Genomic DNA, 24,807 nt, shown 5'->3' with positions numbered 1-24,807 from the left:
GGGAAGGGGATTCTGAAATAAATAGGGAGAGAGGGGGAGGCGGATAGAAGATGGATAAAGGAGAAGATAGGTGGAGAGGAGACAGATAGGTCAAAGAGGTGGGGTTGGAGCCAGTAAAGGTGAGTGTAGGTGGGGAGTTAGGGAAGGGATAGGTCAGTCCAGGGAGAACGGACAGGTCAAGGGGGCGGGATGAGGCTAGTAGGTGGGAGATGGGGGTTGGGCTTGAGGTGGGAGGAGGGGACAAGCTGGGCTGGTTTTGGGATGCGGTTGGGGGAGGGGAGATTTTGAAGCTTGTGAAGTCCACATTGATACCATTGGGCTGCAGGGTTCCCAAGTGAAATATGAGGTGCTTTTCCTGCAACCTTCGGGTGGCATCGTTGTGGCACTGCAGGAGCCCCAGGATGTGCATGTCGTCTAAGGAGTGGGAGGGGGAGTTGAAATGGTTCGCAACTGGGAGGTGCAGTTGTTAGTTGCGAACTGAGCGTAGGTGTTGAGCAAAGCGGTCCCCAAGCCTCCGCTTGGTTTCCCCGATGTAGAGGAGGCCACGACGGGAACAGCGGATACAGTATACCACATTAGCAGATGTGCAGGTGATCCTCTGCTTGATGTGGAAGGTCTTCTTAGGGCCTGGGATAACGGTGAGGGGGGAGGTGTAGGGGCAGGTGTAGCACTTCCTGCAGTTGCAGGGAAAAGTGCTGGGTGTGGTGGGGCTGGAGGAAAGTGTGGAGCGGACAAGCAAGTCACGGAGAGAGTGGTCCCTCCGGAAAGCAGATAAGGGTGGGGAAGGAAAAATGCCTTTGGTGGTGGGGTCGGATTGCAGATGGCGGAAGTGTCGGAGGATGATGCGTTGGATCCGGAGGTTGGTGGGGTGGTACGTGAGGACGAGGGGGATTCTGTTTTAGTTGTTATTGCGGGGAGGGGGTGTGAGGGATGAGTTGCGGGAAGAAGTGCTACACCTGCCCCTACGCCTCCCCCTCACTCCCATCCCAGGCCCCAAGAAGACCTTCCGCATCAAGCAGATGTTCACCTGTATCCATTGTTCCAGATGTGGCCACCTGTACATCGGGGAAACCAAGCGGAGGCTTGGGGACTGCTTTGCGGAACATCTACGCTTGGTTCGCAACAAACAACTGCACCTCCCAGTCGCGAACCATTTCAACTCCCCCTCCCACTCCTTAGACGACATGTCCATCCTGGGCCTCCTGCAGTGCCACAATGATGCCACCTGAAGGTTGCAGGAGCAGTACCTCATGTTTTGCTTGGGAACCCTGCAGCCCAATGGTATCAATGTGGACTTCACAAGCTTCAAAATCTCCCCTCCCGCCAACTGCATCCCAAAACCAGTCCAGCTTGTCCCCGCCTCCCTAACCTGTCCTTCCTTCCACCTATCCCCATCTCCCACCTACTAGCCTCATCCCGCCCCCTTGACCTGTCCGTCCTCCCTGGACTGATCTATCCCCTCCCTAACTCCCCACCTACACTCACCTTTACTGGCTCCACCCCTGCCTCTTTGACCTGTCTGTCTCCTCTCCACCTATCTTCTCCTCTATCCATCTTCTATCTGCCTCCCCCTCTCTCCCTATTTATTTCAGAATCCCCTTCCCCTCCCCCATTTCTGAAGAAGGGTCTAGGTCCAAAACGTCAGCTTTCCTGCTCCTCTGCTGCTTGGCCTGCTGTGTTCATCCAGCTCTACACCTTGTTATCTCAGATTCTCCAGCATCTGCAGTTCCTATTGTGTCTCAAAAAAAGGAGGGAATCTGTGTGGATCCAGAAGAGGTAGGCGAGGTCCTAAATAAATACTTTTCTGTCAGTATTTGCCGAACAAAAGGAATGGGTAGAGGATGATCTCAGGGAAGGGCGTGTCGAGTTTCTAAGCCAAGTTGCAATTAAAAGGGAAGAGGTATTGTGTGTCTTTAAAAGTATTAAAGTAGGTAAGTCCCTGGGTCCTGATGGGATCTATCCCAGAATGTTGAGGGAGGCAAGAGTACAAATTGCTTGAGTATTGACAGACATCTTTGTATCCTCTTTGGCCACAGGTGAGATCCCAGAAGACTAGAGAATAGCCAGTTGTCCCATTGTTTAAAAAGGATAATCCTGGAAATTACAGGCCTGTGAGTCTCTTGTCAGTGTTAGGGAAGTTATTGGAAAAGATTCTCAGGGACAAGATCTATACGCATTTAGAAGAAAATAGACTTAGTAGTGATAGACAGTATGATTTTGTATGGGGCAGATCGTGCCTCACTAACTTGATTGAGTTTTTCTGTGGAGGTGACGAAGTTGATTGAGGGAAAAGCAGTTGATGTCGTCTACGTGGACATCAGTAAAGCCTTTGGCACCAGTCTGCCATGGGGGACCTTGTCAAAGGTGTAGTCACATGGTATCAAGCGTGAGCTCGCAAGATGGACACAGAATTGGCTTAGTCATAGGAGACCAAAGGTAGCAGTGGAAGAATGGTTTTTGGAACGGAGGTCTGTGACTGGACATGTTCCACAGGTATCCGTGCTGGGGCCTTTGCTATTTGTGATCTACCTAAGTGATTTGGAGGAAAATGTTGCTGGTCTAATTAGTAAGTTTGTGGACGATATAAAGATTGATGGATTTATGGATAGTGAGGAGGATTGTCAGAGTGTACAGTAGGATATAGATCAGTTGGAGGCATGGGCAGAAAAATGGCAGATGGAGTTTAATCCGGACAAATGTGAGGTGATGCATTTGGGAAGGTCAAGTGCAGGTGGAAGTTTATGCAGTGAATGGCAGAACCCTTTGGTGTATTGATATGCAAAGGGATCTGGGTGTGCAGGTCCACAGATCACTGAAGGCGGCAATGCAGGTAGATAAGGTAGTGAAAAAGGCTTATGGCATGCTTGCCTTTATTAGAACAGTCATTGAGTATAAGGATAGACAAGATATGCTGCAACTTTATAGAACTTTAGTTAGGCCACACTTGGAGTACTGCATACAGTTCTAGTCACCACACTAGTAGAAGGATGTAGATGCTTTGGAGAGGTTACAGAAAAGTTTTACCAGGATGCTGTCTGGTATGGGGGATTTTAGCTATGAGGAAAGGTTGGCTAGACTTGGTTTGCTTTCACTGGAATGCAGCAGGTTGAGGAATAACCTAATAGAAGTTTATAAGATTGTGAATGGCATGGAGAGAATGGAAAGTATGAGGCTTTTTCCTAGGGCGCAGGGGTCAGTTACTAGGGGGACACAGGTTCAAGGTATGAGGGGGGACATTTTTAAGAGAGCTGTGTGAGGCATGGTTTTCACACAAACGGTGTTGACTGCCTGGAACGTGTTGCCGGAGGAGGTGGTGGAAGGAGACGCAATAGCAGCATTCGAGAAGCACCTGGATGAATACATGAATAGGAAGGGAATTGAGGGATACGCATCCTGTAAGTGAAGACAGTTTTAGTATGGAAAGGGAAAATGTGTTTGTGCAGGCTTGGAGGGCTAAAGGCCTGTTCCTGTGCTGCATTGTTCTTTTGTTGAACATGTTAAGCTTCGTGTTGAGTAGAATATCTCCTAATGATCATTAGCTATTTCTATACCATTCATTCATATTTGCCCACTTTTCCTTCCAACTTGCATTTTGTCCAGTGCACGAGTTAAATGCCATGTGCCATTATTCAGCCTGCATACACTTTTTTTATTCAATTCCTTTTGCAATTTCTGAGTTGTTTGTTAATTCTTTGCTCTTTGGGTTTGGTATCAACTTTGACTAATTGTCACACTTAAATTATTGAAACAAATTTTAAAATAATTTATGCAAATGCTGAGCCTTGGGACATCCCATTCAGTATTTTCTTCCCCTTTACATTAACTTGACATGTCAGCTTTTGAAGAAATTCTGCTCAGTGATTCAGTCCCTTCTAATCATAAAAAGTTGCATTTATATGGTGACTTTCACGATTTTGGAATGTCTTGAAGTGCCATTTGTGGTCACAGTAGCAATGTAATCTCATCGTTAACATGACTTTGCATGGCCACTGCTTGTTTTTTTAAAACTAGTTTGAGGATCTTTTGCGTCATTCACTTTACTAACTCCTCTGAATCAGTATGCCAGAAGTAATTTGTGACCTGCATCATTTAAACAAAAGTGATAAAGCTCACTGTTTAGCATGTTATTTGAAAACTGGTGCTGATGATACTTGTAATCCTGGCTGTTGATTTTGACTTGCTTAGTTGATATTCCCTTTTTGCAACAAATAAAAATGAATGAATTTCGCAAACATGTTTGTTTCTGTGGGAGGATTGTAGATTATTTGTCACACCTTCCAACATTGGTTGTTCGTAGCCTTGATGTGGTACACTGCGTTGCTAGATGCGCAGCAGTAACTGTCCGCATTGTTCTGCTCATAGGAAGCAGACTCTTCATTGTGACTATATAACTGAACTTGATTAATTTTCTGTTGTCATTTCACGTCAACTGAAGAGATTCACAGCAGTCAATAGTTCCACTCATTCAGCAACATGGTCTGTTTGTTTCTGTTCAGTCAAAGACCAAAGTGTTTGGAAGTTTATAATAAAATAGTCTGGAGAAGACTTTTTAAAAAAAGAATAAAATTAAGCATTGTGTATCTGCATGAGTTGGCTGTACGTAGGAGAGGGATGGTTCTATTGGTGTGAAATGTTTTCGGACAAAGCTGTTACTTAGAAAACAAATGAATAAACTAATAATATAAATAGTAAAGCTTTGTGAGAGAATGGGCCACTTGACCCAAGGTGATTTTTCTAGGTAACCTGCTTTTAACTACTTTATGAAAACTAAGGATCAAATGAAGGAATAAGCATCGAAGCAGTCGTATTTGCAATCAAGGGCTTGAAATGGAAAAGCTACTTTTATTTTCAGGTATAGATTTGTTTTTTGTGGATTGTAAGCATCCAGCAGAACTAGATGGATGTTTTAGATGGAGTACTTGGTGTGCAATCTTCAAGTAATTTTCTTTTGGCCGATATGTTCATTTTTAAAAAAAAAGTATCCTAAACCATCTTTTATCTGAATTTATTTTTTAAACTTAGATGTTCCATTTTCTATAGGCATTTTGCGTAGTCAGCATTGATACATGATGACATTTGAAATTAGTTCATTTTCTTTGAATGTACTGATACAACATTCTGGTGTTGTGACACATGTTTAAAAAAATTGACAGTAAGATTGCAAACTTTTGCCTTAGTCAATATAATTTTTATATGGCCTGATAGAAAAGTGAGGAATATTTGTGGGCAGGTTTGCAACAATATGTAGTTTGCTTCTAGTGGTTCCATCTAGTGATTGGATATTTATTTATTTATTAATTTAATATTAAGTTCAGTAATTTTAGGGCCTGACACCTCCTTCCATGTCCATTACCCAACACCACACCTCAGGCCCTGTCATGACATAGGCTGCTTTCAGCAGAGCCTACCTATTTTCATCTACCAGTGGTCTTTATTATCAATTTTTCTTTCTTGGCTGACCATTATACATCTCTTTGTCAGCCCTTTGGACTCCATTTTCACCTATTGAGTACTTCTTTCCCTCTACCACCCCTGTCTTCAGCAAATATACTACCTTTTCCTAGCTACCATCAGTTCTGAAGAAGGGTCAGTAGACCTGAAATGTTAACTCTACTTTCTCCACAAATGCTACCAGACTTACTGAGTTTCTCTAGCAATTTGTTTTTGTTTCAGATTTCCAGCATCTGCACTTCTTTTGTTCCATTCAAATATTTCTTGTATAGTATAATACTTTTCATGGTTTTATTCCTTACTAGACGGCAATAGACAGTTCAGAGCATTAGTAGACAAGAAGCAGTTTTCAGATGGTTGCAGGTATTTTGTGTAATAAATGTTTACATTCTTTGTTAAAAGTTCGCTCATAGTCTCTTCTGAATGTGCTCAGTGACTGGCCTCCACAGTGGTGGGGGAGAAAAGGCAAAACAAGACTTCATGGTCTATAAGTCAGGTTTCACTCTAGGATCTGACTTGTCCAGTATTTGCATCAGCTGAGATCATAACACTGCCTGCTTGATGCTTTGTATGGTTTAATTGTCAAATCATGGGATGGCATTAATGAACCAAATATCATCTGATCATTCAAGAAAGGTAGATTATCCAAATCAATGGCTAAGAGGGATACAATTTTTGTGGTGATTCTGAAAAAATCGCATGATTCAGAGTGGGATCCTTGCAATAATGTCATAGTCAAGGTGACTTTGAATGAATTTTATGAACTCTTTATTTTGGATGCTGAAGATAATGTATTTGATGGTCTTCAAATGCTTGGAGTTATTTAGAAATAATTTTGTACAATTAATTCATTCAATAAATGGTGCCATACTATGAAGTGTCTTTGGACCTTTTATCACTTTAAAGGCACTATATAAATATAAGTGTTTCAGAATACCAAAATTGCAGCTGTCTCAACAATAATAATAACAATAAATCTCTTTCACTGTCTCAATTCTTTCGCAGAGTTAATGATGTAACACTATTTTACTTTCTAAATAACACATCAGTGAATGCAAGACTGTTAAATTTTTTCCTGTTTGTTTACAAATGAGCAACAGTCTGATATGAGGACTACCTGCGAATTGCTTCTTTCGTACTAATGCTCTGAATTATCTATCCAGTTGCTGTCTGGTTAGGAATTTTTTTTTAAACATGCTAATCAAGCTATTGCATTCAGGTTTGAACCAATCTAGCCATTTAATTCTCAATTAATATTGAAAACTACTGTTCAGTCTGTTTGTTTTGAAGATTCAACTGCATCATACTGTGTTAACAAGTGTTTGCATATAGTTCAGCCTTTGTGGCCTCCCTCCCCTCAATCAACTTCATTCTTCTTTATAAAAATTGTGTACATGTTATTTGCCAAGAGGTGGACAAAAAAGAGCCATCTGAACAATTCTGTTTTAGCAGGGCTGTTGCTTTTTTCTTTAAGAAGGCAGGGGAACAAAGCTGAACCCAACTTGGTTAACACTGGACTGCTATACAAGTTGTAAACACAGCCCAAAGTAATAGGAGGGAGGTGGGAAGCAATTGGTCACCTCACTGTTACGAGTCTGATATTCAAATTAATGAGACTTGTTTCTGTTGCTACTTTGTATGATATTACAGATAACTAAATTTGACGCAAACTTTGCAATCATATTGTATTTTGTTTCCTTCCTCTAGTGAGCACTTGTCATGTTCCTTTACATTTTTCTTGCATGGGGATAGTAAAGTCTGTACCAGTGTTGAGATAAACCAACATCAACCAGTATACCATCTCAGTGAGCAACATGTCACTGCAGCCCAGGGTTCCTCTAACCCCTTCCAAGGTAGGAATACTTTATTTCTGAAAAAATAGAAGTTGTAAAAAAGCTCTTTTGATGTATGTGTGGGGCGGGAGAAGGCTTAAGTGGGACAGATGTGTTAAATGCCAGCCCTACTGGTCTTGTGAATAAAAACAGTACCTGGTTTACTTTCAGACTTCAGGCAAGGAAATTGTACCTTGTGCAAAAAACCAGCTGGTGAGATGATCTGATTTGGATTACTGTAATTTACCTCCATTATTCCTGATCCATGGTATCCATTGATCTTGACTGGAAAATGTGAATATATAACCCTGTATTGAGAACAGGATTTGGCTTAGCTGTGATGCCATGTACAGATGAGCAGTAATAAGAATACTCTCGTCTATATTTAATTACGCAGAATAAGGGACTGGAAAACTACTACTGCCTATCAAGTAAGAGACTGCACTATCAGAGGGAAGGGGGAAATGTCAAATTGTAATGTTCTCAATCAATCAAAACAAACTGCAGTTTTTGTTTTGTTTCAAGGTTCTGTACGCGAATAGGACTTTTGAAATATTGAAAAAACCCACTTTGCTTGTATCTGCACTGATCTTTCCCTCGGGCCCCATCTAATTAATCATTCTCCCTAAAGGATGCATTGTATGTTTCCTATAGCAAGGTATTTCAGGCTTCTAGCAGTCAGTGTAACGATACTTCTCTGAACCTCTTCCTTATTTCCTTAAGCAACTTCTTGGATGTTGATCTTTCATCACTGACTCCCATTATCTTAAGGCAATTGTTCTTTTCTGAAATCTATTGCTTTGGATTTTTATTCATTCCCCGCTTGCTGAGCACATTTATGATCTGCTTCTAGGGCTGTGGATGTGCACCTGTTCCCAAATTCGGCTTGGGATGTCCAGTACAGAGTTAACTTCACTCTCTCTCTCTGTTTTGATCTGATAATGAGTCTCCATTAAGTTTCACAAAGAACTCTCTTGTAACTTGTTAACTTCCATTACTTGCACGCATCTTTGACCTGATTCTCTTGGCACTTATTTCCTGCTATGAGCTTTTACTTGCCTGGAGCCAGTTTTAAGGTTGCCCGAATTCATTCCACATATATTTTTTCCCATGGAGGACAATTGCAACCAGTAAACTGAAGAATATTTGATCCTGTCAGTCTGTACTGAATTAGAACCGGGTCTCGGGAGACGAGCTAGCATGTTGATTCTAGCATTCAGCCATCAATGTATTAAGTCTTTGTCAATGTGTATTCTGATCCTTTCTTTCTAGTGATCCTCAGCCCCTTTGGATTAAATGGTACCCTGACAGGCCAGTCTTTCAAACTATCTGATCCTCCCACCCTTAAACTGATAGAAGAATGGAAGCAGTTTTATCCAATTCAGACCAGCTCAAAGGAAACCACAGATGACAAACAGGAAGAGGTAGACTGGGATGATGACTCAGTAGCAGCTGTAGAAGTCATTGTTGGTAAGTGGAATTGAAAGGGTTGAACGGGTTTTGCTGATTTGATGGACCTTTTTGTAAATTACTTTCTTTTAGTTTGAAATCTGTAAACAGCTGGTATTGTCTAGCAACAAAACCTTTAACGCAAAATAGCATTTTTCCTCCATATTTCTGAATTTAAAAATAAATTGATTAATCAACTTTTTAAAAAGCATGCCTTATTTCTATGATCTATGCTAGGAGAGTATTTGCTGGAGAAATGTGAAAGTAATAATACATGGATTGAATTTAGGATTTTGTATGTCACTAAGAAAAGTTTTAGTCTTTTTATTTGAAATTCAGAAGGGAAAAGAATCTATTACAGAAACTCTAAAGATAGATAAACATGGTGTGCCACACTGTTTTATATCACAGTACTTTAATTTATCAACTTACAAAGTTTGCATGGGAAATTTATATTCAAAATTAATTACTTGAGAAATAATAGCATAAGACATAGGTATGTAATGAGTTTGACTTGATTGGGGAGCTTTAGGTGAAGGAACCCCTCGAGGTAGTGACCACAGTATGATGGAATTCACCCTGCAGTTTGAGTGGTGAACCTAGAATCAAGTATTACATTTGAGTAAAGATAATTCTAGAGACATGAGGGAGGAGCTCATGTCTAGAGTTGATTGGAAGAGGAGCCTAGCAGAAAAGATAGTGGAGCAGCAATGGCAGGAATTTCTTGGGGTAATTCAGGAGGCAGAATTCAGAAATTCATCCCAAGGAAGTAGAAACATACCACTGGGAAGGATGAGGGAACTATGGCTGACCAGGGAAGTCGGGGGCATGTGTAAAAGCAAAAGAAAAAACATACAATGTGGTGAAAATTAGTGGGAAACCAGAGGATTAGGAAGCTTTCAAAAACCGGCAGAGGGCACCTAAGAAAGCAATAAGTGGGGAGAAGTTGATATTTAAAATTAGCTAGCTAGTAATATAAAAGATGACAAAAGAATTTTTAGATAAGTATAAGGTGAGCAAGAGGCGAGAGTGGACAAAGAGTGGAGGAGTAGTAATGGGGAAATGAAGAAATCATGGTGGAACTGAATAGGTATTTTGCACCAGTCTTTACAGTGGAAGACACCAACAGAATAACAGAACTTCAGGAAAGTCAGGGGGCAGAGTGAGTGTAATGGCCATCACTAAGGAGAAGATGCTGCTGAAGCTGAAAGGTCTGAAGGTGGATGAGTCACCTGGACCAGATGATGTATTCTCCAGAGTCAGAAGGTGATAGCTGAAGAGATTGTGGAAGCATTGGTGGAGATCTTTCGGGAACCAGAGGGAAAATCGCTAATTTACATCCCTGTTTAAGGATGGAGCGAGGCAGAAGATGGGAAATTAAATGCCAGTTAGCCTGACCTTGGTTATTTGTAAAATTTTAGAGTCCATTATTAAGGATGAGATTGCAGAGTACTTAGAGGTGCGTGATAAGATAGGGCTGAGTCAACACTGCTTCGTCGAGGGAAGGTTATGCCTGATAAATCTGTTAGAATTATTTGAAGAGGTAGCAATCAAGTTCAACAAAAGAGAGCCAGTGGACATGACTTATTTGGATTTCCAGAAGACCTTTGACAAAGTACTGCACAGGAGGCTGCCAAGTACAATAAGAGCCCATGGTTTTGGGGGGCAAGGTACTACCATGGATAATAGATTAGTTGAATGGCTGAAGGCAGAGTGTGGGATAAAGAACTCTTCTTCAGGATGGCAGGTAACTGGTGGTGCTTGCAAAGGTCACTGCTGGGACCACAACTATTCAGGTTATACATTAATGATATGGACGAAGAAACTGAGGGCATTGTTGCTAAGTTTTCAGATGGCACAAAGATAGGTGGAGGGGCAGGTAGTGTTGAGAAAGTGGGGGGATTGCAGAAGGACTTGGTCGGGCTAGAAGAGTGGGATAGAAGTGGCAGATGGAATACAATATTGGAAGGTGTGAGGTTATGTGTTTTGGTAGGAAGAATAAAGATGTAGACTATTTTCTAAGTGGGGAAACGCTTCAGAAATCTGCAGCACAAAGGGATATAGAAGTCCTAATTCAGGATTCTCTTAAGGTTAACATGCAAGTTCATTTGGCAGTTAGGAAGGCAAATGCAGTGTCAACATTCATTTCACGAGGACTAGAATACAAGAGCAGGGATGTACTGCTAAGGCTGTGTTTGGAATATTCTGAGCAGTTTTGAATTCCGTATCTAAAGAAGGATGTCTTGGCGTTGGTAGGGTTTACAAGGAATTTTACAAGAATGATCCCAGGGATGCAGGTTTTGTCATATGAGGAATATTTGAGAACCCTACAATTGTACTTAAAGTTTAGAAGAATGGGCTGGGGCAGAATCTGATTGTAACTTAGAGAATATGGAAAGACCTGGATAGGGTAGATGTGGAGAAGATATCTCCACTTGTAGGAGATGCTATAACCTGAGGCACGGCCTCAGTGAAGGGGTGACCCTTTAGAATTGAAATGAGGGAGAATTTCTTCAGCCAGAGGGTGATTAATCTGTGGAACTCAGTGCTGCAGAGGGTTGTGGAGTCCAAGTCTTTGGGTGTATTTAAGACAGACGGGTTCTTGATTAGTAAGGTGGGGGCGGGGTCAACGGCTACAGGGAAAAGGCCAGAAGAATGGGGTTGAGAAACCTAACAGCAATGATCAAATGGCGGAGCACCACATCCAAGCAAGTAAAATGTGGTAGGTGCTGGACTTCTGAAATAAAAACAGAATGTGGAGAAACTTGACAGGTCTGTCAGCATCTATAGAGAGAGAAATGTTTTGAGTTCAATGTGTCCTCTTTGGAACTGAAGAGTTGGAAATGTGATGTGTTTAATGCTGTTGAAAAAGGGGTTGAGGCAAGTCAAACAACTGGGATTGTTAGTGAAAGATTAGTGGGCGAATAAGATTCGAGATCAGCGGTGTCATGGAACAAATGTGAATGCTAATGGTTGAAAAAGAACAAATTATAGATCCAGCATGATGTTAACAATAGAACAAAGATGGGCTCTGACTGAAAATCCAGACGAAAACAAGGTATACATTGATGGGGGTGGGACAGAAATGATGTCATTGTCCTCCGTTTCCAGCGAAGAATCATTGAAAGTTTTTCTGAACCAAAAAAATTAAATTGGTGTATGGAATTTTCTTTAAAAGGCACTTTTTTTGTGTTATCTTATTTTCATGTATGTGTATGTATTTGTATTGAGAAATGTAAAGGTAACGATTTACAGATGCTGACAGACCTAAGTTTCTTCAAGCTTATTGATTTTATTCGACATATTAACAACTCTGAGTCGTAAGAGGCGGACCTCTCATTTGACCCCTAGTCTAAGTATTCCTCACAAAAGGAAACATTCTCCTGGTATCCATCCTATCAAACTCCCACAGGATCATCCATCTTCCAGTGAGATTGCCTTCAAATTCATTCTTCAAATTTCCAATGGATATAGGCTCAATCTGTTCAACTTTTCTCCATAAGGTAAAAATTCTTGCCAGGAGTGAGTTTAGTGAACCTTCTCTGAACTGCTTGCAAAACAATTACCTTATTTCAAAAAGGACACCAAAAGTGTACATAGTATTCCAGATGTGATCTCGTCAAGACCCTGTACAGCTTCACTAAAACATTCCTATTTTTATATTCCATTCCCCTTGCTTTAAATGAAAACATTCCATTTTGCCTTTTTAATCACATGCTGTACCTGCATACAAACTTTTATGCAATTATGTATAGTGGACACAGCTCCTTCTATACCAGCAAGTTCTTCCATTTAAATAGGAATAGATTTTTTTGTTTTTGGCTCTGAAATGTACTGCTGTCAGAAATTGTCCTGACTACACTGTGTGAAATCATTTTCCAGGTTACCTTAGCAAATCTGATTCACACAGTCAACATGCAGATCAGAATCACCTCATAATTGTGAGATTTTTCTTGCATACCCCACTTATTTCTGTATACTCTGTCCTACAGTGTAATTACTATTAGGAGGCTTATGAAGTTATTTCTGCCAACTTCCTTTTAATTTCCTATTTTGTTATCTCTACCAAAATGAATTACAGAGCTTGCTGTTTTTAGTGAAGGCCATCTCTCAAGACTACTGTTGACACCCTTAATTATCAGAGCTGCCCCACCATCTTTTCCTAGTTTCCTAACTCTTCAGAAAATGGAATGCACTTCAACATTAAGGTCCTAACATTTGGACAACCTGCACCTATGTCTCTCTAATGGTTATTTAGTCATCCATATTTATTTCTAATCTATTCTAACAATTTATCCATTTCATTACAAATGCTGCACACAGATTTAGAGCTTTTATTTCTATCTTTTTGCCATTATTACAATTCTTGTACTGCTTGTAAACAAAGCATTTCACTGTCGTTCGGTACACGTGACAATAAATCAGTCAGTCCACCTTGACCTTGCACGTTGGTGCACTGTTTAAAATAAGTGTGCTCTGTCTTTCTTAATGCATTCTGATTATCATTGGCCAACTTGCCGCCCTGTTTATCTCATTATTTCCCTCTGATTTGCAACATTTCCTCTCTCAATCCCTTCTTCCGCTTTTTAGTTTACTGCCCATTCTGCTGTGCCATTCGTGTAGCTCACTGACATGGTTCAGGTTAAGATCATCCCATTGGTGCATCCTCAGTTTCCCTCATGCTAGTGACACATAAATCTAAATCCATTTCTTTGCATTAATCTTTGAGCTGTGCATTCATCTCTAATCTTATTTGCCCTACATCAGTTTTGTTCATAGATCAGGTAATAACCCAGACATTATTAGCTTTCAAACGTCTGCTTTTAAATTTACTTCCTAGAAGCAGAACCTCCTTCCTAGTTCTATGTTGTTGGTACCCGTGTGGACCATGACAAATGGATCCTATCCCTCCCAATCCACTTCCTCTCCTGTGCAAAGCTGAGTCCCCGGGCCCTGGCACTGTGCAAGCAACACTGCCTTCTGAGCTGATGCTTTTAACAGCAGAGAGCTGTGTGACCCCCTGACTATGCTGTTGTCTTCCTCCACCTCATGGTCCTCCTCCCAAAACTACTTGGCTTCCTTCTGTGCTTAAATGGTTTGTATTTCATATCTGCCTCCCCTGTCCTGCATGTGCTCCATATGCCTTAGCCTATTGAGACAGTTCGGGATGAGGTGCTTTCTTTTCTTGTATTCTGTGGGTTGGCTGTGTTGGTCCTTTATTTTTGTTCATGAAATTAAATCACAATGTTGTGAAAATTATTCTGTTAGATCTACAGAAATGCTTTTTGTGCACATTGTGAAGCTATTTTGTAGTTTAAATGAAATAAACTGTGTGGTTCATGGATCTAATTCCAACTTATGTCTGCTACTGCCCTGAAACATGCTTGTATTTAATGATGCATATGATTTTAAATAGACTTATTGTTTGAGAAATAAATTTGATATGCAGGAAAGTTCTGGGCCAAGTTGTATATTTGTGAGATTTGTAACGGGACTAATGTTGCAACGTAACATTTTGTCATTCCTGGTACTATCAATTTACATCAGATATTCAATTTAGCAATGAACATTAATATCTTTATCAAAGATGCTCTTTGTTAATGTCTGTTATTTTTTTTTATAGCTGGTGTGCGAATGGTGTACCCAGCTTGCTTTGTTTTGGTGCCTCAGCCTGATGTTGCCACTGGCATCTTAAGCAGCTCCACTGGGACGACGCATTGCACAGCTGCATACACAAGTGCTCACCAAGTGCCTCCCCCAATAAGGGATCCAGCCATTTCCTCTGTGACCTTGACTCCACCCACATCACCAGAAGAAACTGAAACAGGTAATATACTGGGGACTGGTATGACTTGTGTTTTCTGCATCTCATTAGTCACAACAGATACCAACTATTTCCTTCATTTTCTATTAGATCCATAGCATCCAGGTTTGTGTCTTTGCAACTATCATGTGTATGTTGCCACTTAAATTTGGAAGACGTATGATTTTGGTTTATTCACCAAGCTTTAATGTTATAATCCAGTTTGTTACTTAAACGTTACATTCTGAGCTATGATTGAGCGCCGGGCATTACATTTTGTTTGTTCTGGCCTTGGATTCTGCAGCTTCTTTTTCTTGAGATAAAACTGTTTCCAGTCACCTGATTGATATGGCCCATTCTGTGCTGAATGATACGAGTTGTGCCATTTATGCATATTAGGTTATTTTAAAGAACTGCCTAATTTAACCCCACACTTGGCTTTTTCCCCATAATGCTGGAAAAGTAGTTTTCTCCTGGCAGATGCACTTTAATGTGGATAAGTTTGAAGTGATGCACTCTGAGGGAAAAAGAAAACACATGGCAGGCAGTATAATCTAAATTGGATTGTTTCAAAAATATTTTGACTTATCTGGTCATCATGTGCAAGATACTTTGGGTGTTGCTCTATATGGCTTAGGTCTGGTTCAAATGCTGCTCCTGCACTGTGGCAGTTTTCTGCATTATCTTCCATTTGATCTGGTGATTAAAAAGAAGACCAGTTTCGCAGGGGAACTGTGTGCAAATCTCTAGAAAAAGTTGGATGACCATTTTTTAAGTGCCATTGCAGCAAGCTGGGTAGAGCCACTTTGTGTAAACGTCAGGCACTGTGTTATATGGTTTTGTCTGTTTCTTTGTGTTGCAAAGAATGGTTCTGACCACACTGCCATGGAATCCTCCATTCAGATATAGAATCCCCATAATGTGGATCCAGGCCATACGGCCTATTGAGTCCACATCGACCCTCTAAAGACCGTCCCACCTGGACCCACTCCCCTACTCTATTCCTGTAACCCTGCATTTCCCATAGTTAGCCCACCTAGCCTGCACATCCCTGGACACAATGGGCAAGTTAGCATGGCCAATCCACCTAACCTGCACATCTTTGGACTGTGGGAGGGAACCGAAGCACCCAGGGGAAACCCATGCAGACATGGGGAGAATGTACAAGCTCCACACAGACAGGCACCTGAAGGTGGAATTGAATTAGGGTCCTTGGCGCTGTGAGCTGCTGTACCGCCCTGTGCTGTTCAGCTGGATCAGACCGTACCATCTCTCCCTCATAGAGAAGTTTGTGCAGAAAAACCACTTTGATTCCATCCATCAGGTAGTAGTACGGATGTAATGTCATCAAGGCTGTGCGCAAAAGACGGATGGTGTGCCCAGTGGATGGTGCCCTGAACAAACTTCCAGTTATTTAGAATGCCTCACTGTCAGAACTTTGAAATCAGCATCGAGACATACTTGGATGGAAAAGGAGGGGACTTCCCTGTCAGGTCGTTCCTGCACGCCCAAAGTCTCACTGCCTCTCTGTCCTGCCCTCAAAGTGGTTGCAGCGAGAAGAGACTGTCACCCACCACCTTCTGAAACATGACTTTACAAATAGGTCCGACAAGATATGATGGGTTTTGTCAAAGATCATCCTGAGTACCTCCTAAAAAAGGACTTTAGGTTTGTGGGCTGTTTTTGGGAACTTTTTGAAAGATGCTAGCCCCTTGGTCTGCCCAAGTCTTGTTTCTTTTCCTATGCAAAGAGCTGTCGATGACAGTGTTGCAGGCTGGCATATTCCAAGATCCAGGATACTGTGCTGAGGGACAAACTAAAGCTTGGGGCAGATACCACAGTAGCGAAGTCAGGAAAGACAACTGTCAATGGCCCATCTATCATGGTATGCTGAGTGATGGGAAACCAAATAAAAATATATATGCTGTAAGCACTAGTCCATGTTTGACAACATGTTAAATGAACATCAAATACTGTGGAAGTCTATTTTAATGCACTTCACTATGCTGTTATGATCTCAGTTGAAATTAATAGTGGCCAAGTCAGATGCCAGGGTGAAACTTGGCTTGATGGACTATAAATATTTTAGTTTTAGAATTTGGTTACTGTGGTCAGTCACTGGAAGCCTCTTGTGAATCTGTCAACATATTTTTAACAAAAGAACGTTAAAGTGGATTACACATAAAAGGGAAAAAAGTGCATAAAATTTTAGTGTACAAATGCTATTTGAAACAAGCTTATTACATGTATCAGAAGTAATTTTCTAACATTTTTACTCTCAACAGCATCCTCATTGAAGTGTCACTTTGTCTGCGCCAAAGTCCCTTCTTCAGTCGGCATAACTAAATGTATCTTTCTAGCAAGCCTCCGCATTCACTAGATGCTGGCCTCTTTAGTTGATGTCTTTTCATGTTCCTTAAACTGATGTTCTCCAGCCTTTGGTTTCCGGAGCTTCTCAAGACCACTTTCTCTTGTCCAGACTGTTCTGGAGACTGCTAAATTGTACCACTACTGTTGTAGGTCTTTTCTTTTCTGAAGGAAGCCTACATAGACACTCTGTGAAAGAAACACTCCTTGAACTTCTGGTTGATTCGTTCTGCCCCTCTAAAGAGAAATGTAGTCTGTCCCTGTGTCACATGATGACTTTAGAAACAACAGCAGAATTTTTTTTTTTAATGTGCTGAACTAATCACCAAGAATTTTAAAAACCTTTATCTGGATGCAGTTAAACAAAACTTCAGGCACTGCAGGGCCATGCTTAGAACTCAGCATTAAACTAAAACATTCTGCTTCAACACGCATAATAAAAATTACAAATCAAACTTGAAGCTATAGATGGTTCTGTCCACTTCAAAAGCCAAATTTCCAAATAATAGTAATAAGGTATCATGAACTTTCATCACAATAACACAAATTTGCTTATTGCTTGACAGTCTTGTGGTTCCCTGAAGAGATGCATCATAATTTAAGCCTTCATTTTGTGGGGAAAATGGGGAAAAAATATCAACCCCACTGTATTGTTTTACTGTTTGTGCATTTTTGCAACTTAACCTTACATGAAGATTTTAAAAAAGCTAAGTGCAATTTTTTTCCTTTTCAGCTGAAATTCAGGCCACCCAGAAGTGGGTGAAGGTTCCTTCAATGTGTGAGGTACTTAATGTGGAAAATTCAGGGCATGGCGGAAAAATTCCTAGAAAATTAGCCAATCAAGTGGTAGAGAAGGTGTGGCAGGAGTGCAATCTGAACAAAACCCAGAAAAAGTGAGTATTTCTTGTAACTGAATTACTTGGCAGCTTTGGGGATGTGGGAAAGTGAGCAATCCTAGACTTCTTTACTTATTTTTCCCCACCTCCAATTTTTCTCCCAACGAACAGAATAGGGCTGTTAGGGTATTATCAGCAACCACAGCTTAAATCTAAATAAATGTGTTAGCCTTAAGTTTTATTTTCTGTTTCTTTCCTTGGGGAAGCTGGGATCATAGTCCCATTTCCTTTAATGGTCCTTCAGGTGCACAGTGCAGGAATAAGAACAACATTTAATTCAGGCAGTGTGTGGTACCAGGCTTATTCTTTGATGGGCAAGAGGAATTGCATAGAATATGTGCTGATTGGGGAATATGTGTAACTGTGAGCACATGGCACTTGTGTTAAAGATCTGGATATAATAGTGTGTTTCTTGTTTACAGGTTTTGTTTGTTAATTTGGGGGTTTCAGACATAAGATTTGTAAACTTAAACACTCAATTCTTTACTCAGTAATTAAATCACAGTACTATTATGTTTATATTTCTGTTATGACCTCCCTAGAATCTGCTAATGTTTTAATAAATAAATTCAAACTTCCAGGGATTAGCTGAAAGGATGACATGACAAGATTTCACATTTTAAGACTTGCTGTAGCAAAGACTGAAACACTACCTTTGTAGACAACTTGAACTTTATGCCACAAAATAGACCATTCTGTTTTTCCCTCCAGAGATTCTTCCTTGAGCATCAGCTAGCTGAATGTTCTAACCCATATAACTCATCATGAATTCGGTACTTTTAATTCAACTTCAGGCTCCCATCCGCATTCCTGCACGCTGAACCAATGTCTTGCTGCCTATAGCTGCACTCCCTCTCCTGAATCCTGACAGACTGCCTGTGTCTGAGAGTTTTCGAGGATATCTTAACAATACATCCTCTGAAAACCCATCTCCACCGCAATTACGTGGGCCATACATCCTGGTAAAAAGGCTGTTCAGTTATTCTTGCAAGTATCTATTGCCCCACGGTGTTCAATGCATTTCTAGCCCTGAAATCCCTCACTATCAATATCTTGGAGGTTACCATTTACTAGAAACTGAACTAGACTAGCCACGTAAATCCTGTGGCTACTGGAGCAGGCCAGGTACTAGGAATCTTGCGGTAAGTTACTTGCCTCGTGACTCCCAAGGCCTGTTTGTCATTTACAAGACACTTATCAGAGCTGTGATGGAATGCTCCCCACTCGCCTGGATGAGTGTAAGAAACTTGACAACATCCAAGATAAATCAACTTACTTGGTTGGCACCACATCCACAAGTGTTCACTGTCTCCATCACCAATGCTCTGTAGGAGCAGGGTGTACCGTAACAAGATGCATCATAGAAATTTGCCAAGGCTTCTTAGATAGCACCTTCCAATCCCGTGGCCAGCACTGATACTTCTGTAGTGACAGAAACATGATAACTAGGAATAGGAGTAGACAGTTCAGCCCCTTGAAGCTGTTTTGCCATTCATTGTGATCATGGCAGAACACATCTCTGCCTCATTTCCACTTTGCTGCTTATTTGCCATAATCCTTCAATCCAATGTATTAAAAATCATCTCCTTAAATTTATTCAGTGTCTGGGGTGTCAGGATGACTGTCCATAGTACTCCAACATTTCAATCGAAATGATCCTAACTCTAGTTCTTTTGCCATTTCAGTAAACCCTCGTGTTCCCGTGCAAACATTTCTGTCCTGTGCCTGCCACAGTATTTCAACGAAGCACTAGGAACAGCACCTGTTTTCCACTTATACACGCTGTAGTCTCTAGGACTTGGCGTTGAATTCCACAACTTCGGAGCATAATCGTTGTATCCTCCACACAATTTTCTAACCCCTTTTAGTTTAGAAGAGTCATATCAGACTCTAAACATTAATTGTCCTGTCTCCACAGATGCGGCCAGACCTGAGTTTCTCCAGTCTTTTTTATGAGCACCATCTAGAAGAACAAGTGCAGCAATCACTTGTGAACACCATCATCTGCATGTTCTCCTCTAAACCAGTTACCATCTTGACTGTGATTATATATCTGAATCCTGGAACTCCATTCATGTTTAACAGCACTTGGTGTACAATGTAGTTGGTAAAGAAGACTCATTGCCACTTTCTGGAAGGCAGTTGGGGATAGGCAATAAATGCTAGCCTAGTCAGTAAAGCCAATTTCCCATGAATGAAAAAAGAAAGTCCTAATTTTTTTAAAACTTGGAAATAAGTGGATAGTTTAAAGTTTGGCCCTTTATAGCCTGATATTGTAAATGCATCTGGAGATGTACAGTCAGAAAGCCCCCATCATCCCATTGGATGCACTTTCCACAGAGACATGACTGGTGTTGAGTTTAACTCGAGGCTCACAGTATCTCACAATTAAGGGGAGGTGAAGGCCTGGTAGTATTATCACTGAACTGTTAATCCAGAGACCCAGGTTCAGATCCCACCTCGGCATGTGGAGGGATTTGAATTCATTAAAAATCTAATGTTGATTGTTAGGGGAAGAAACACCTGGTTCACTAACGTCATTTAGGGAAGTAAACTGCCATCGTTATCTGGGCTGGCTTTCATGGCACTCCAGATCCATTGCAATATGGTTGATGCATAACCGGGCAGTTAGGAATGGGCAATAAACAGTGGCCTAGCCTGTGATATGCTTATCCCATGAGTGAATTAAAAAATAAATCTAAGGTGAGGTTGAGAAGGCAGGGCCTTCGTGGTAACCTCAGCTGGAACAGGCATTGCACCCTCTCCATTGGGGTCAGTCTGTAGCACAAACCAGTTACATAGCCAACTGAGCAAACAACTCCATTTACAGTCTATCCAATTTCAACACATAGGTTGCTGCCTTTCTCTTCAAGTGTAAGTGCCTTAACCCTTGTTTGAAATGAAATAATCTGGTCCGCCTTTAATCTGTAACAAGCTTTCAAAACTTGCTATCAGACTGCGAGCATGAATTGCAGAATGGTAGTATGCAGGTACAGCAACTAGTCAGGGAAGCAAATAGAATGTTCTGTTTTCTCTTGTTGAAGCTATTCATTGCATGGTCCTTGTATGGTACAACTGTTGCCTGTCATTTATCAGCTCACATCTTGTTATGCATGTTTTGTTGCACATGGACACTTGCTACTTCGCTATCTGAGGAGTCACAAATGGTGCTGAACATTTGTAATCTTCGTTGAATGCCTGAATTCTAATTTCATGATGGAGGGAAGATCATTGAAAGAGCTGAAGATGTTTGGGTCTAGGACACTACCCTGAGAAACTGCCGCAGTGGTGTTCTAGTGCTCAGATGATTGACCTCCAAAGACCACTGTTGTTTTCCTTTGTGCTTGGTATAACTCAAACAGTGGAGAAAATTGATCCTCTGATACCTGTTATGTTCAGTTTTGCTTGGAGTCTTTGATGCCATACTCAGCTAAACATGGCCTTGATGTCAAGAGTACTCAATCTAACATAATCTCCATGTCTGAACTTAAGGACCTTCACCTTTGTCCACCAGACTCCAACTAATGGAGAACTGCTAGGATCATGGCTCTTTATAGTCTGTTAATGATAGTCTGTTAATGACTGATGAACATGTCCTCCGTCTTACCCAGGTATGCCCAAGAGCAGGAGCTGTAGGCAGGGTGAGCAAAGTAACCATAGCACCATGGTACAGGAGCCTATCAAGAGTGAGGAGAATAGAGAAATTTCATTGTCATCGGGGATAGTGTGGTCAGGGAAGTCTGAACCTGAGCAGGAACCAGTAGATGTGTTGTATTTGGACTTCCAGAAGGGGTTCAGTAAGGTATCTCTCAAAAGTCCGTAAGATGAGATCCCACAGTGTGGGAGGTGGTATAATGACGTGGATAGAGAATTGGCTAATAGGCAGAGAACAGGGAGTGGGAATAAGTTCTTTTCAGGTTGGTGGCCAGTGGGATTCCACAGGTATTAGTACTGGACCTGCAATTGTTTACAATATATATTAATGATTTTGAAAAAGAAAGCAAATGTACTGTAACCAAATTTGCAGATGACACAAAACTAGACAGGCAAGTTTTAAAAGGGATAGACACAGTTTAGAGATATATTGTTAGGTAAAGTAAGTGGGAAAAATATTGATAATTGGGAGTTTAATGTGGGAAAATGTGAAGTTGTTCAATTTGGAAGGGAGAGCATAAGAACAGTATTATTTGAATGGAAAAAAGCTGCAGGGGCAACACAAAGGCACTTGGGGGTGTGTGTGAACCAAACACTGAAAACTAGCTCACAGGTGCAGCAGGTAATCGGGAAAGCTAATGGAATGGTGGCCCTTATGTCATGGGAGTCTTAATGCAACAGTACAAGGTGCTGGTGAGACCACAGTTGGAGTACTGTGAGCAATTTTGATCCCCTTACTTAAGAAAAGGTATTATTTCATTGGAGTCAGTTCTGAGAATGTTCACTAGAATGATCCCTATCCTATGGAGGGATTGTCTTATGAGCAAAGACTAAATATTGGAGTTCAGAAAAATGAGAGGTGATCTCACCTGAGACATATAGGATTCTTAAGTGTCTTGAGATGGTAAATGCTGAGAGATGTTTTCCTTCATTGGAGATTCTAGGACCAGGGGGCATTGTCTCAGAATAAAGGGGCACTAATTTAAGGCTGAGATGAGGAGGAATTTCTTTTGAGGATTGAGTCTTTGGAATTCCTTGCCAGAGAGAGCTGTGGGGGCAGAGTTCTTGTGTATATTTAAAGCAAAGATAGATATACTCTTGATTGGTAGGAGAATCCTGGGTTACAGGGAAAATTGGATCAGCCATGAACTTATTGAATGGTGGAACAGGCTCAAGGGACCTAATGGCCTACTTCTGTTCCTATTACAGTTCTCTGGCCAGTGGATACTGTGGGCTGGGGTGCATCATCTTCAATTTTTTTAAAGATTTCCTTTCTGGTATGGACTTTTGTAACTATGCACCTAGTGGGCTGACGGTCCTAATTCTGTTTATTTTGCTATCTGATTATTTTTAAAAGATAGATGCTCAGATTTCACATTTTGTGAAGTATCTGACAACAACGTCACAACAATCCCACAGCAATGAGAAATGTAGAATTCCCAGTCTGCTGTTTCAGTATTCTGACTGCCTCAGAACTGCTAAGGCTGGATTGAACAAACATTGTGATCTTTTTTCGGATGGTTTTGGATAAAAGAAAACATTGATCAATATCAAACTTAATTCAAATATGATCAATTCCAGACGGAAATATTCTAATGTGAATGGATGTGAAGATGATTCATCTGGCAAAGAGACATCATGGGATTTTGTTGAAGCTACACATAGGGTGAATTGCAACTGTTCAAGGTAGAGTACTTTTATCGAATGTAATCTTTCTGATCTTTTTTGTTTTTCTCATGAACACTTAATCCATTAGTTGCTGTTTAGGGACAAAATTAATTATTAAAGTGAGAATTAAAAAGATCACAGCAGATGCCATTGTGGACTGGGGTTGCTGTTAAAATGAGTTGCAGGTTTATCCAATGTGCTTTAGCTTTTTCAGTCATTGGGCAGTTCTGCTTTCCAGATCAGAATAAGGGTCAAGTTGTCAGACTTCCAATCTTCCCTGGCTTATAAAGTAGACTTTTGATCATAACTTTTATTATTTAAGTGTCTTAATTCATTTTGGCAATGGGATTGAAGGCTAGGCAGGCATGTAAACTGCCATAGCTGCTGAAAGGGATCTGAACTTTGAATTGAAAGGGTTGATTAAAAAAAATTTTAAGAATAGCAGCCTTTAAGAATAGCTGTTAAATTATCCACTTATTTGAGTATTTTAAATGTAGTTCAACGAGTTGATCTCCTGTGCAATTGGTCATGCACTAAAATGTCAAATCATTTGCTTCTCATGTATTATTTTTCTTCAAGTCTGTTTTGTTTTTCCTCATCCCACTGTTTAATTTCAGTTTATCTGCTTGTCATTTGTTCCTTTTCTGATTTTTAATTATATTGTACCATTTCTACTTTAAAAATAGACGACCATATACCAGTCAGCAAGTAATGGATTGCAGAAATGGGAACTGCAGTAACATGTATGGACAAATGAGCCTCTAGGCTTATGGTCTTCGGCTGTGACAGGGTGAAGACTTAAGAGATGTGCCTGGTTATTTTTCCATGGAAGTTCATTTGTCTTGCAAATTTTCCTTCTCTTCGTATCCTTTGCTCCATCTCGCTGCTTTTGTTTTGAGGCAGGGCGATGGAAGCATGGGCAGAGAGAAAATTAATTAGAAGGACAAAATGATTATGTTGATTTTGAGGATAAGGTCAGATTTTGAGAGGTGGAATTAGTCGTGATCCACATGTCTGTATTCTTGCAAACCTGACATTTCAAGAATGCATGTAGCAAATTTGAGTATGAACATAGCATTAACATCAGATTTCCACTTAACGTTCTCTATGTGAGGAACAGTCTCTCTTCAAAATTGAAGGCATTCGTTCATGATACAATTCTTGTAATTTTCTTCTGCACTGTCCTGAAGATCATCTTTACCCACAAAGTGTGCCACCCAGAATTGAGCATAACAGCTAAACAGTCTTTTACTAAAGTTTAGCATAACTTCCTTGCTTTTGTATCATCATCCTTTATTAGTAAAGCCAAGTGTTTCAAAAGCTATTTCAACTGCCTTCTCAATCTGTCTTGCTATCTGCAAAGATTTGGTTGGATACCCCCTTTAAAATTGTGTCGTATAGTTCCTACTGGATCTCCTAATGCTTCCAATAAAATTAACTACTTCACACTTCTTCTGTGTTAAATGTTATTTACTATATGTCATCCCATTTTACCAACCTTGCGTTCCTGAAACCTGAGACTGTCCTCCTGCATCAGTTACTGCATTTGAGACTTATTTCACTAACAACCTTTGACGTTGACTTGTATTCCCAAGTCCAGGATAATGTATTGACATCAAAAAGAACAGTGACCCTACCAACAATAACGTATTCCTGTGTTGAAAAACAATAGTTTGTTACTATTGTC

At 40.7% G+C, this 24,807-nt stretch overlaps 1 protein-coding gene across 5 annotated transcripts in view; it reads left to right on the top strand.

Annotated features, from left to right (window-relative positions):
* The window catches only part of med13a (mediator complex subunit 13a), a 208,567-nt gene that overhangs the window by 88,703 nt on the left and 95,057 nt on the right, over positions 1-24,807 (top strand). For all 5 annotated transcript variants that reach the window (XM_048612425.1, XM_048612423.1, XM_048612424.1 and 2 more), the window contains 5 exons: positions 7,159-7,304; positions 8,556-8,753; positions 14,356-14,559; positions 17,636-17,795; positions 23,034-23,138. In XM_048612425.1, coding sequence (XP_048468382.1) covers positions 7,159-7,304; positions 8,556-8,753; positions 14,356-14,559; positions 17,636-17,795; positions 23,034-23,138 — 813 coding nt within the window. The remainder of the gene's footprint in view (positions 1-7,158; positions 7,305-8,555; positions 8,754-14,355; positions 14,560-17,635; positions 17,796-23,033; positions 23,139-24,807) is intronic.

This window comes from Rhincodon typus, chromosome 26, assembly GCF_021869965.1.
Source record: "Rhincodon typus isolate 14 chromosome 26, sRhiTyp1.1, whole genome shotgun sequence".
NCBI lineage: Eukaryota > Metazoa > Chordata > Chondrichthyes > Orectolobiformes > Rhincodontidae > Rhincodon > Rhincodon typus.
Note: the sequence above shows the minus strand (reverse complement) of the source record. Positions and strands in the feature narration are given on the sequence as shown.